At 42.0% G+C, this 13,349-nt stretch overlaps 1 protein-coding gene across 3 annotated transcripts in view; it reads right to left on the bottom strand.

The window, feature by feature from the left end:
• trrap (transformation/transcription domain-associated protein) overlaps positions 1-13,349 on the bottom strand; it is a gene marked incomplete at both ends in the record, with an annotated part of 96,921 nt that overhangs the window by 66,489 nt on the left and 17,083 nt on the right. For 2 of the 3 annotated variants that reach the window (XM_083903468.1, XM_083903470.1), the window contains 12 exons: positions 166-294; positions 4,921-5,119; positions 5,534-5,715; positions 5,857-6,021; positions 6,346-6,465; positions 6,931-7,050; positions 7,536-7,556; positions 9,832-9,900; positions 10,618-10,788; positions 12,272-12,393; positions 12,635-12,731; positions 12,982-13,143. In XM_083903468.1, coding sequence (XP_083759594.1) covers positions 166-294; positions 4,921-5,119; positions 5,534-5,715; positions 5,857-6,021; positions 6,346-6,465; positions 6,931-7,050; positions 7,536-7,556; positions 9,832-9,900; positions 10,618-10,788; positions 12,272-12,393; positions 12,635-12,731; positions 12,982-13,143 — 1,557 coding nt within the window. The remainder of the gene's footprint in view (positions 1-165; positions 295-4,920; positions 5,120-5,533; positions 5,716-5,856; positions 6,022-6,345; positions 6,466-6,930; positions 7,051-7,535; positions 7,557-9,831; positions 9,901-10,617; positions 10,789-12,271; positions 12,394-12,634; positions 12,732-12,981; positions 13,144-13,349) is intronic. The other variant, XM_083903469.1, reaches the window with a different exon arrangement.

Here is a 13,349-nt window from a genome sequence, read left to right as displayed (position 1 = left end):
GTGTGGGCTCAGTGCTGCTAAAATGTATTCTCGTCTTTTTTAAATATTTGTGTGGTTTCCTCGTTTTCCCCTTCTTCTTCTGTATTAATTTTTGATGTGGAAAGCACTTTGCACCGGAGCTTGAAAAGTGCTTTTTTTTTTTACGTTGTTAAATACTATGCGTACCTTGGTGATGAAGACACTGGTGATGCTTTCAGGGTTGTCTCCCTCCGGGTTGGGCGGTCCCAGCAGCTGCTCGCCTTCTCCTTTCTCGAAGCTGTGCAGGAAAGCTGGATTCAAGATGTGCTGCAGCACCTTTGACACACACGGGGGAGAAAGTGATGTTAATGCTAGGAAACCGCAAAATATTTTCCCATTTTAATTAAGAGAATATGCAGCTTTGGTGCCTTTCTGGGTTTTTTTAAGGGTCTGTAACGGATGATTTCCCTGCGAGCGCTGCTTTTAATAAGGTGAAACTAATCAGTCTTTCTGCATAACAAGAAAGATGTGCAGCGCTCTGCGTGGCACATTGTTAAGTGATGAAAAAGTCATCTCCGACGAAATCTATTCTTAAATTAGTGTGGTGCAGGCATAATAATAATAACGGAACCATCGGTGAGGGGATGAATAACTTGAGCGTTTACGGCACACCTGAGGTAACACAATCTCAAATTAAATCTAATTTAAAGAATAACAGAAAAATACAATTCCAACTCTTGGTACAATATAATAATAATAAAGAGCTATAATGTGCTTTCTTAATTAACTATAGGCACTGAAAGTAAGAAATCTGATCTGCTGCTGGGGAAAGGCCTCAAATGTTATTTACTAACAGCCATGAAACCTGGGGTGGGGATGGGGAGGGATCGCCGTCAGGTATCTGCGAATGAAGCAGAAAAAAACCACAAAATAACCCCAACACAGTGCGACTAACGACTGCATTTATTAAAGAAGCTGCTTTCTGTTAATGAACCCTCATTTTCAATCCGTCATCGGGGGACGACAGCGCATTGCTCAGCGGAGAAAGAGCTGCGGCAGCATATGTTCCAGCTCCTCCATTAGCCAAATGATTCACATTCGCTGTGCGCGGCGTGCGTGCGCACAACACACACAAAGCCTGTTAACGTACACAACACAAAGACCACACGCCATGGAGCACCAGCGTGTTCCTCACCGTCATCTGCTCATATGTGCGATCACAACATATTTTGTCAACACACATACACAAGCTCTGGGTGAGTAGCCTACATCTCACTCTGCAGGTGTCTTCATTATCCTAAATCCCATTTCCATACCCTTAAACAAATGTGTGCGCTGTGATGTTAGCAGGGTTCCGCACGCACCACAATAAAAAAAGCGGGGGACATATAATAGCGAAGGGGGAGCCAGAATAATAAAAAAGTCCAAATAACGGATGGCTTTTATTGTGAAGTAGCCACAGGTTGTCTTGAATAATCGTCTCCAACAGCAGCAGAAGCAGCGCTGTTTGAAACTTCTTCTTCTTTTTTGTTGTTGTCGTAAGTCACTGATTTCTGCAGAAATTAGCTTCAATAGCGTGGCTTCATTAATATGTGTTGAACTCTGAGTGCTTTAAAAAAAATGTAAAAAGCTAAACTAAGAGGCAATTATTCTGCGCTGATGAGTGTTAACCTCTCGGTGCCGTAGTCATTATTAAAGCTGCAATGTGTGACTTTTAAATATCAACGAGTGTCCGTCACGGCCAAGTGAGCCGATACAATCTGGATGTCGGCTTTTTCACATCCACGCCACTCTGTCTCTCATACACACACACTGTGTTTCTCAGTTAAGCAGATCTCGTGTCACCCAGCGACATTCACGACTGATAGCATCAAAGCGCTAGTATGACGAGATGCTTCAGACGTGGATTATACTGCTAAAAACGTAATAATTTGATGAGCTGAACGCTGGATAGAGGAGTGGTTTACTCAAGAATTCCTCAATGGGGCGACAGAAGGTAAGAACTGGAGCTTTAATAAGGCCTTATCCACGAAGTAACAGAACTTTTACAGGTACGATCGTTTTCCTAACTCCCCAAAACGACTCTATATACGCTGTAGTATACAAGTCAGGCCTGAATGTGGTGCTGTACCGCTGCCACAGTGCCATATATGCATTTTGAATTTTACAACACAAAAAATTCAAAATGCAGTCCAACACAAAACTTTGTTCAATAAGGTTTGGCAACAGATTCTGATTATCAGTATGAGACACAACACTATGATGTGGTCAGTTAAAGCAGCAGAAACATACTGATACCAACAATCGGCACAATGCTTAATATCAATCTCCAATAATTGGCCAGGCCGATAACATCAAATAAAAGCAGCAGAAAGTGAAACGAAAGTGCAAGGCTTCATACATTTCATGCACCTATTTGTTTCTCCTGCTTTAAAATCTATCTCTTTGAAAACAAACGCAGTTTTTCCTGAGAGAAGAGAATATGTGACAGAAGAGCAGCATGGGGTCAGTCCGTGCCATCATCACAGATGATTCATTGCTGCATTGCCTATCTCCTCTCCTTTCACACTTTTACTCTGTCTTATAAGTGAAATATTCTCCCACACACAAACACACACCTATTTGTGCTTCTGGCAAAATGCGAAAGGCAATTATTCAAATGTCTGCAGAAGCAACGCGCGCACACAACACCAATCAACACAAACACATTCACACGCAAGGACACATCCTCTCTCTGTCTGTGTCTACATCTCACGCACTCACAACAGCATCTGCCGAGCACCAGAGGAGAGTAATTGAGGGGAAAAACAACAAAATTCAGTTGTATTTGTGAGAAGAAGAGACTCGGTCTCAACACAATCCATCAGCTGGACGACGCCTGCCTTGATTTTATCTGTGTTCCTGTCCACGGGCTGGATGGCATGTTGTCAAAATGGGTCACAAATCAAATTCACCTTAGGGCTCCAATAAAGGCTTTGGAAAGGCACTGATTCTGAGTCTTCACTGTAGTGCACTTCAATGTAATATTTTGTATTTCAAATAAAAACCATGTACAAACCAAATATAACGCACAGGGAGCAGGTCATCTGGGACAAAAAGCTAAACGTTTCTCATGAAAAACTAAAGATATAGTGACTCAGCTGAATTTATCAGGTTTCTGAGATTAAAAATGTGCAAACTTGCGTGAATAATTATCAGCTGATAAGTTGAATAATAAGCAGCTGATGCCAGGAACAAAAAAAAATCATTATCAGTCTACCTCTGCTGAAAGTGTGTGAAAGAAAATGGACATCAGAGACATGAGAAGTGTCCTTGGATTTGGGCACATTTAGCAGCTGTCTTTAGGAGGCTGCAAGGACAGATTTGGATACAAACTCATCTTTGAGAGGAAATTCTGACCTTGTGAGGACATTTTAGGCCGCTTTTTCACAACATTAAAGGGCCTTTTTTGAGGGTTGAGAACTGGGTTTAGAGTTAAGGTAAGACCAGGGATTAGGGCTGCAACTAACGATTGTTTTCATAATCGATTATGATGTTCTCGAAAAACAAAATTTATTCAGTTTTAGGGATTTCTTGGTTAGATGGAGCCAAAAAAATATGAAAATATTCACATTTAAGAAGCTGAAAAATCAGAGGAAGTTGTTTTAATTATTAAACAAAACATTCAAACTTATTAGTTATCAAAATAGTTGGCAATTAATCAAGTAATGGATTAAGTAATTGAATACCCGTAGCAGCCCTAACAGGGTTGAGGTTAAGGTAAGGGCGAGGGAATGCATTATCCTTATGAGAGTCCTCACTCAGAGTGTTGTGCAGCTTTGTGTTCTGCCACACAGACATTTGAGTGCTGAGGCTTTCCCAGATGACCCGTTTGTACCCAACAGCAGCACCGTGATGCTCCTCTGTGCCGAGGTCGTGTGCCTGCTACAGCTGTGCAAAAATATGCGCCTGTGTATGCATGTGGTGCGCATGAGTGCGTGCATTCCAGAGCTTGAGCTTAATTAAAAAGCAGCTCAGATGAGTGTAATGCTCGCAGCACCAGGTCAGGTGGAGGACATGGAGTGTTCATCTGTGAGAGCCTCTGAGGGTCTGGAAAAAACCCAGACTTAAATGACCTTCCTGACAACCATCAAACAACTTCTGCTTCAAAACACACCAAGCATTAAAAGTCGCACGGATCAGGTCCCCGAGTACCTGCGTTTCCCCTCACAGAGGAGGGCAGCGGAAAATATGCTGAGGTGATGCTGTAAACATTTGGCAACATGACTAATAATGCATTATTTAGACGAGGGATTGGTAACAAGGTTTTTCCCAGCAGGAAGCAACAGATTATTCTCTTTTTTTTAACCCAGTTCTAGGTTACACGTGTGGCTCGGGCTGTGTTTTTCTGTCGGACCCCAACAGAGCCCCAATAATAAATAAATAAAAAGTTTGAATTCACTCTTTTTTACACTAAAAGAACTTAAAATTATCATGTCAATTAGATAGAAATCCTTGGTCTGACGAGTAAGTTTTAAAGTAGCATATTAGCATTCAACTTTTTCAACAGCAGACTTTCTAAGACCAACACAGGCACTGGTTGAGTTTAGTTCCGAGGGCATAACATTAAAGAAACATAAGAACAAAGACTTTATGCCTTTCCTTGAAAACATGAATATTTCAAAAGATATGGGGCTGTGTTTTTGCAGAAAAACAAACAGTTCTACTCTTCAGTCAGAGTAATCTATTCATCTGGCTCATGTCTCCGTTTGAACTGGATCCTTTTCAACTTGTCTGTGATTTGTGAGAGCGTTCAAACACTACATAATAAATCGCCACAGGCTAAATACTGCTCTTTTTTATATTCTTGTGTATTCTACTTCCAAACATTATTGCCGATGCTGATTCCACACGACGGTGGGCAAAAAATATGGAAATCATTTGTGGATTTCAGGGGCGTGGAGCCATAAACTGTCACTTTACCTTGGCTTTGAGCTCGTCGTTGAAGTGCGGGTCGTTGAACTCGACGAAGCGGAAGAACAGCGCCCGCTTCTGGGCGATGGAGTAGTTGCGGGGAATCTCCTCCTCCATGTACTCCTTCAGGAAGGTCATGTTGCACAGGAAACGACCCGTGAAGGCACGCAGCAGCTGGAAGAGCAGCTCGATCTCCGAGTAGTTGCGCCTTTGAAGGGAGACGTGTAATAAAGTTATATCGCGATGTGATTCTGAAAGCAAACTCACACTTTAAAAATGAATGTCTGGAGTGGTTTGGGGGGTTTATTGTAGGAGCTAAAACAAACATCTGCTGAGCATCTTATGTGTGGGGAGAAGAACGTTATTTTATTTAATTAAGATTATTGACTTGAAGTTGTTAAAGGTCCAGTCTGTGACATGAAAGAGGGACTTTAGTGGCATAATGTCAATATAACTGTGTGTGTTTACATCAATGTATTATCAAAATAAAATAATTTGTTGGTAATAATTGGTTGTTCATAGCCTTAAAATAAGTCTTTAATTTGGGCCTTGGTTTTTACCATCTTAGGTCTTCTCCTCACAATATCACTGCCATCAAACTGTGTATAATAATTGCACATACTTGCAGTAGCTCAGCAGACAGAAGGCCAGCAGCTTGGGCTCCTTCCAGTTAGTGGCGGCCATGTTGTCTTTGCGGTGTCTTTCCTGGAAGGCCTCGCTGACCCAGACTCGCCTGAGCTGGCTGACCAGCGAGTGCTGCCCGGCCAGCCAACCTTCATCATTCTTCACTATGATGCTGATGATCTGCAAAAAAAAAAAGAACAGGATGAAGACAAATGTTTGGAGGTTAAATGGAGTCAGCGTTGCAGGTGCACACACCTGACCTCTGAAAACATGACTGTGCTTAATGGATGTTTACACGAGTAAAGTCTGATTAAAATATACCTTTATGGCCTGAAACTGCAGGTCCAGTCTGGCTGTGGTGGTGGAGGGAGATCCGGGTCGAACAGTCGCTGCAGTGCCGGCAGGAAGCAGCAGGGGGACGAAGCGGTTGGGATTAGAGGCCAGGACGTCTCTGAGAGGCTTGGCGTCTTTGTGTTTCAGAAAGCTCTGTGTGTGACCAAACACACACACACACACAGTCGTGTAAATATAACACAAAGTGACAAACAAGAGCGGTGTTTACTGCATCGGCCCATCGACTGTAACAACACATTTAAAGAAACATGACCCAGAAAAAAGGGGGATTTTTACTGGAAGTGATGCCTCTCAATTTGGTTTTAAAAAGGACCACTGAGCCTCCAAACACCCAATATATCCCTGCTTATAGCCCATTACTGAGGCGGCTGGAACAAAGCAAAAGACCGCTCTAACGGCAAATGTGTCAACCAAAAGACTGAAGGGAGAGCTACTTAAGCGCTGCCAGTGCCTGACCATGAACATGCGGCTCCACTGGGGGTCGTTGAGCGTCGCCTCCATCATGAACAGCTCCACTGTCTGCGACGGGTGGCGTGTCAGAAACTTGATCAAAGGCTCCCTGAATGGACTGCCGGCCTGGCAGAGGAGGAGTGGGGAAGAGGAATGGAAAAGGAAAAGGAAAAAAGGGCAAAATGGTTAAACTCTATTGTTGAAAAATTAGTCTTTGGTTCCACATTAAAAAAAACAGGGGGGAAATCTAAAAAGAGACGATAAAAACTGGAGAACTTCAATTATAGTCGACTCAATTGGGTTCAACGGTGTCGTAATTTAAAACTGCAGTGCGTAACTTTACAACGTCCACTACATTCAAGCCACTGACAAATGACTTTCAATGCTAATTAAGCTCGCGTCAACTCGGCGCCGCACAAATCTCTACGTATTTCTGTAACAGAAAAGCGTGAGTTGAATTCTCGCCGCACACAGGAAGTGATTTGTGACTGCAAACAGGTTGGAGTACGTCTGAATACTGGCAGAATAATAACAAACAGCACTGCATAGGTTTCCCTATGTCTACATAAAGGGCTGGAGGTGGTGTCCTACCTCTATGAGCATCGCCCTCTCCGTCTTCATGACGACCTCCAGCAGAGGTTTGACCAGAGTCTGAGGTGCGGCCGGGATCAGGTGGAAAAGGTTAATGATGGCAGAGCAGATCTTCATCTCCTGCAGAAAGAGTTAAAAAAGAGAAGAGATAGACAAAAAAAAAAGGGAGCGCGGATGAAACCTTTGTAAACACAGACAGGAACGAGACATGGACAATGTTATTTCTGACAGACAGTCCTGATGGAACAGCCACTGTGGAAAGACAAAGACGAGTCTCGGTCAAAGCAACAGTTATTTGGTATAAAAAGCTTCAGGTGCAGGTGAGTTCTGAGACTACAAACACAAAAAGGGACAACACGTGTTATACTCTTCATTCACCTGGTGTTATCTTGGGGAAATGGGACAATTTCAAACAGTGGAATTATGAGGTTAGATCAAGACTGACGACACACACGCACACACACACACATTACAGGGGTGACTTCACCAGTACCACTACCACGACATTGCTGCAATTCACCAGCACAACATTGGTTAAACTACATTTACACATCACTGACAGTGAGTCACCAAAGAGGGGGCGCAACACCGGGTTCACATCTCACCTCAACACCTTCCAACGCAGGCTGTGCCGGAACGGGGGGAGACAATGATCAGAGTCAGCAAAGCAAATGTGTGCAGTTTTTTTTGTTTTTTTTTGTGTGTCTTCAATCCAAATGGAGGACACGGTGATAAGATGGTGGGTGATTGTGGAATGAATGAACAGCATCAGCAGCAGCAGCCTTTACAAATAACCCCCAGGGACACAGGGTGGCGGCAACATCATTTTAACAGGTGTCAATAATCCCACACAGAATACACAGCATTCATTTGGAGCAGAAATACTGAGCAATCAGGTCACAAAAGGCAGAGACAGTGGCATTTCTGTGACAATATTTTGCAAATAAGGCTTGTGGAGTTGACACCAGGACATCATAATTTTGCTAAAGTTGTGTATTCTTTGTATACACAAAAACACAAAGGTAACATTTAAACCCAGTTTCCAAAACTACCATTTTACGGCTCCCAAAATAATTACAAAGCCGATGCAATACAAAACATTCGCAATTTTAGTTTGTAAGGGCCCTAAAATGACTGAAAAAGTGTTTTTCCAAAAAGTGCTTGTGGGATTGAGCTCCTGTAGCATCCAGCGTTACTAAGCTGCAAAGGTTGAGTAATTAACGTATTTAAAAAGCTTTGCTGTTACATATGTGGGTGACTGACTAACCCTTTGTTTGCATGATGGAGATCCAACGCTTATTTCAGTCAACAAAGACCAGTTTGATCTTTTTCTTTGGAATGAGAATCAAAGACGGTCTAAAAAATATGTCCAGAAACTTTGCCCTACACAGGCAAACACTCCATTCCACGCTAATTCATCATTCCAAAGTGTGCTGCTCTCTGTCAAATCCCTCGCTTAATTCCTACATGTCTTCTGAACATAATTCTTGGCCCAACTTTTATGTAGTTTTATTTTCTTCCTCGCCCCCAATCAGGCGAGCCTAGTTGACCCCGTGAACCGGTGCTTTATTGTCGCAGGCAGCTTTGCTGTCAAACAGGCACAAAGACCACGAGTTGAAAAGGAAAGAGAGACAAAGGGCCAATTTGCATCTAATTAAACACATCATTTTGAGATGAGGAAACAGGAACTCGCATAAAGAGAAGCCAGGGGGAAAAAAATGTCCTTTATTTCTACGAGGGGGGGAGGCAGCTGTGTCCCCCACCCTTCTCTCTCCTCTCCGTCTCTCACCTTTTCTCTGCATTTACAAGGTTATCTGTCGGGGAGATAATGAGGAGCCGCAGCGCTGGGCCCACCACCGCCTGCCTGGCGCCTAATTAATCATTGATTGTAATATGGCCACTCACAACTCATCTGGGAGGAGGCCACACTGAGGAGGTGTTGACTACATGTGAATATAGCTTTTTGCAATTTTCCTGCCCATTTACTGAAAGCTATTTGGTTTAGACAGGACAGAGCATCTGATCGAATAGAGTGTATGTGTGTGTGTGTCGTCAACATCTGTATCATCCACTTCCGACACACAGTACTGTTTTTGGATAAATAAATGTATAAATTAAGCCGTTACTCACACTTCCCCAGTGTTTTAGAGACATGTTTTTAAACACAGTGCGAGCTCCATTTTAGAATGAGAACTCCAGGGCTTTGGGAAAGGATAATGCGAGCACCTGCATTTACTTCCTTGGTGGTCATTATCAGGCCAAACTCAACTATCAGCTGTGAACAAAAAGCTCCTTTAACATTTCCCCCCCTCGGTGTCAGACTAATAGTTTCCTCTTACCACTTTTGTTTCTCGTTAGTTGGTGCTCTATGAAACCGAGGCTTTATCCACACAGGAGTAAAACTTTTAAAATTCAATCCTTTTCTTTTCCGTTCTTGAAAAGTTTTCCGTGAACACAAATTTTTATCAATACATGTCTTGTATGTGGCGCTGTAACGCTGCCACAGAAATACAACAAAAACAGGGATGACGATGTGTAGTAGGGATGTAACTAACTGGTGAAAGATAACAACAAAAATATTTACATTTAAGGAGCTGAAAACTCAGTAATCAATTATTAATCGTTTGAGAGAGAGGATAAGGATAATAAAATAGTATTTCAGTGTTCCAAAAATATGGATAAAAGCGAATACGATACAAACTTAAGAAGGGAATCTCGTCTACTCTTTGTCATGTGCACAAGCCCGAAGAAAATCAGAGAACCAGCTTCTTGTTTACACTGGAAAACGCATGCCGAGTGCACGTGATACATCCTGATACAGGGCTGAAAATGTCTTCCTGATGAAGATAACTTTAAATTGAAAATGAAAAACACAGTAAGAAGTTTGTAAAGTATACTTACACTGCCATCGCTGCGCTGACCTCCTTTGTGTGTTATTACAACCACCTCCATCCACTTCCTCAGGTGTTGCTGAGAAAGAAGATAATATTCAGAGAGTATGTTTGTCTCGCTCGGCAGGGACTTAATATTTACTCAAGAGATTTAGGTAACTCATAAACACATTTTCCCTCCTAATGAACAAAATCTGCTGCAGAGCTTTGCTCAGCTACTGCAGAGTAAACAAGAGCCCAGGCAGGCGTCTCTGTCACACCGTGCAATGACGCATTAACCAATGAGACATGCTAATGTGGGATTATATCAGCATACATGTCTCGTACTGCTATTAATACTTACTGTCAAATTTTACAAGAAATAAACTCAAAACTGTTGTTGCGAGTCCACATCTTGCGTGACACGAGTTATCCACAACTCTATCCTGACTTATTTAAGCTCCTCCATCAGGCAAATGCTTTAGATTAAGCCAGAGTAAAAAAATAGCTTTTTTCACAACTGCCATAAACCTGTTCAACTCTGATATTTCCTTAGTCGGACATTTCCTGTTAAATGTACAATTTGTTTGATAATATTTCATTATTTTTCTACTTATTTTTTGTATTCTTAGTTTTTTGACTTTACCTACTGTTTATTATAGTCTTAAATACAAACATTAATATTTTTTCACCAAATTTCATAAATGTTGGCACAAGAAAAACACATTTTTCATAGAAATAACATCATTTAGCTAATTTCTTCTCTAAGTCATAAATATGTTAACAGATAACTGTGAGACAGTCTGAGGTGACTCACCATCATCTGGTCACAGAACTTGTCATTGAAGGAGTTGGGGAAGAGGCGCGTGACGGAGGTGAGGCGGTTGACCACGTTGAGTGTCAGGCTGCGGTAATCGCCCAGCATCATGAGCAGAGGACGCATGTGAGTGTGGATCTGGTCCACCTCAATAGTCGCTCCCTCCAGGAACTGAAAAAGAGAAGGCACTTTTTTTTAACTTAATATGAACACACAGTGCAACCCCCACACAGCTGTCATGGGTCAGGACTCAAACCTTGCACCTTAAAAACCTTTTTGAGCTCACAGTTTACAGCATAGAAGCGCCTCAGACACTTAGAAGAGGGAAACGGTGATGTTACGTTGTTCTGTGGTGACAATTGAGGACAAAACTGTCTTCCTGTCACAGGACACGTGTAGAGCGTGTAGAAGAATGTCTGCTTCTACACTAATTTGTGCAGAATATAAACAGAAATGGCCGATCATATCTTTCAAAAGAAGATAAATATTATTCAAAAAAATTAAACAAGTTACAAATTCAATTGTGGGTTGGTCGAGCTGAAACAGAGCTGACATCGTGACCATATCGCACAAAACACGCTTGTTTTTCTGTAATAACACTTGAATTAAAATGTGTAAAAGCTAAAAAGAATATTATTTTTATCACACATAAAGCATTGAAGCAAATCACTTCAATTTCCCTTCCACTAATAATTTTTCCTCCGCATGAGTTTGCGGCCTTGTCAGCCCCCGTGAAATGTTCACTACACCTTTGTGGTCTCCATTAAGGAACTAAGGCCACTCAAATGAGGACATGGCCGGCTGTAAACAAGCACACATGCCGTCTCTGAACGCCGGTGACGCACACACACAGACGGGCGGGGGGAATGATGCATGGCAGCCACATTCATTTTCCTCTCAGTGCTGAGAACAAACACTCCATCCTGTATCGATTGGGCCATGGCAACGCTCATTAGTGCTGGCAGAGCAGAGATGAAAGAATGGAAGGAGAGAGCGAGAGAGAGCAGAGAACGACTTGGCCCCGAGAAGCAAAATAAAATAAATAAATCACGGGGAAAGTGAAGAGGAGTGACAGAGGTAAGGAAAGAAAATGAAGGTCATAGAAATGGAAGTAAAAGGGGGACAAAGAGCTCGGAAGGAGGAGACGGACAGAGACGGTAATGGTGGTATCGATACTCTGATGAATGGCGTGACGGCTTGAGTGATAAAGCGGAGGGAGGTCCACATGAAGATAAGTGGGAGGAGAAAAGGGTTGGATTAATAAAGGAGAAGACAGACAATATAAAAGAAAGGATACAAAGAGATTGATTATGAGAGGAAAGTGATATAGAAATGTGGGAGAGAAATGTAGAGAAAAAATTCTAAATGAGAAAACTAAATGAAAACATGGTTGCCAAGCAACAGTGGAAAAAAAGGGTAAATATTTCTCTTGGGCTGTTTAGGAGAAAATCAGTGATTTTGAAAATATGAGACACCTTGAAAAGAAAAGGGAAGGAGGAGGAGCTAAAGTTTTCTAACAACAAAAATATGCCTGTTTGAACTTCAGCTTCGAATAAATAAAATTACACTTGATAAAGAAGGCTGGTTCGAGTGGAAGGAACATTTTTTTAAGTATTATTACACATTATGATGTATATCATAATGTTGCACTGACCTTCCTCATACAGGCCTCCCCTGCCTCTTGTAGCTCATTGTTGGTGGAGTTGAGAGCTTTGAAGAGAGCTGCGATGATCTTCTCTCTGGACTGTGGCAAGTAATTACAGGCTGCCAGAGCATCTGAGCGAGAGAGAGCAAGAGAAGGAACGCATTCAACACTTTTTCGAGGAGCAGAGACAAATCAAATTTGACAAAAATAACAAAAACATCAGAAATTTCCACTCGTTTTAATTCCAGTACAGATCACACGGTGGTGAAATATTCTCTGCCAACATAAAGTAAAATAAAATTCATTCATTCATTCATTTCATTCACAAAACCCTAACAATACAGACACTCATGTTGAGTGGAAACTACTCACTGAGGGCAGCGATCCGCAGAGGAACCAGAGAAGGAAGGCTCTTATAACAGGGCAGCTTCATCAGAGCAGCATCCTCTGCCTCACACAGGTTCAACAGCTTCAGAGAGATGGAAAAATAATTCACATGTCAGAGTTTAATAAGACCAAGACTGATAAAAGAAGTGATTTTAATTATTAACATTTTCCTTAACAGGTGTTTAAGATGGATGCTTGAGTCGCAAAGAACCAATAACTTAAACCAAAACATGGTAAAATATTGAAATCTTTATTAAAGTCCCCCTTTTTCTCCGGAAATAAACCAATAAATTAAACATGTTTGATGACAGTGACTTGTCCATGTTTCCTACCTCTGTGTAGAACACCTTGTGCTCCATGACGTTCAGGTCCATGGTGAAGAGGCGGGGCTGCAGGGTGGTGCAGAAGGTGTTGCCCTCCATCAGGCCGATCTGGGCGTTGGCCGGCTGGTGGCGGAGCAGGTGCTTCTTGGGGGGAACCATGTCTTGCAAAACCTGAGGAGCACGAAATGCATGTATTTTGTTGTGAATTTTTTGTTTCATTTGAAATACCATAAGAAAGTGCAGGGTGTAAAGTCACAATCCTGTAGTTTGACATGAAAATGGGGGCAAGTCTTTACAAATAACTCCATTAAGACCTTTTCCAAACAGAAAGAGCCTTTTTCCTATATTATCTTGTAATAATCATGCTGTAACGCTGC

Source organism: Microchirus variegatus (assembly GCF_963457635.1).
Source record: "Microchirus variegatus genome assembly, chromosome: 17".
NCBI classification, from domain to species: domain Eukaryota; kingdom Metazoa; phylum Chordata; class Actinopteri; order Pleuronectiformes; family Soleidae; genus Microchirus; species Microchirus variegatus.
This window is presented reverse-complemented; position numbering and strand designations above follow the sequence as displayed.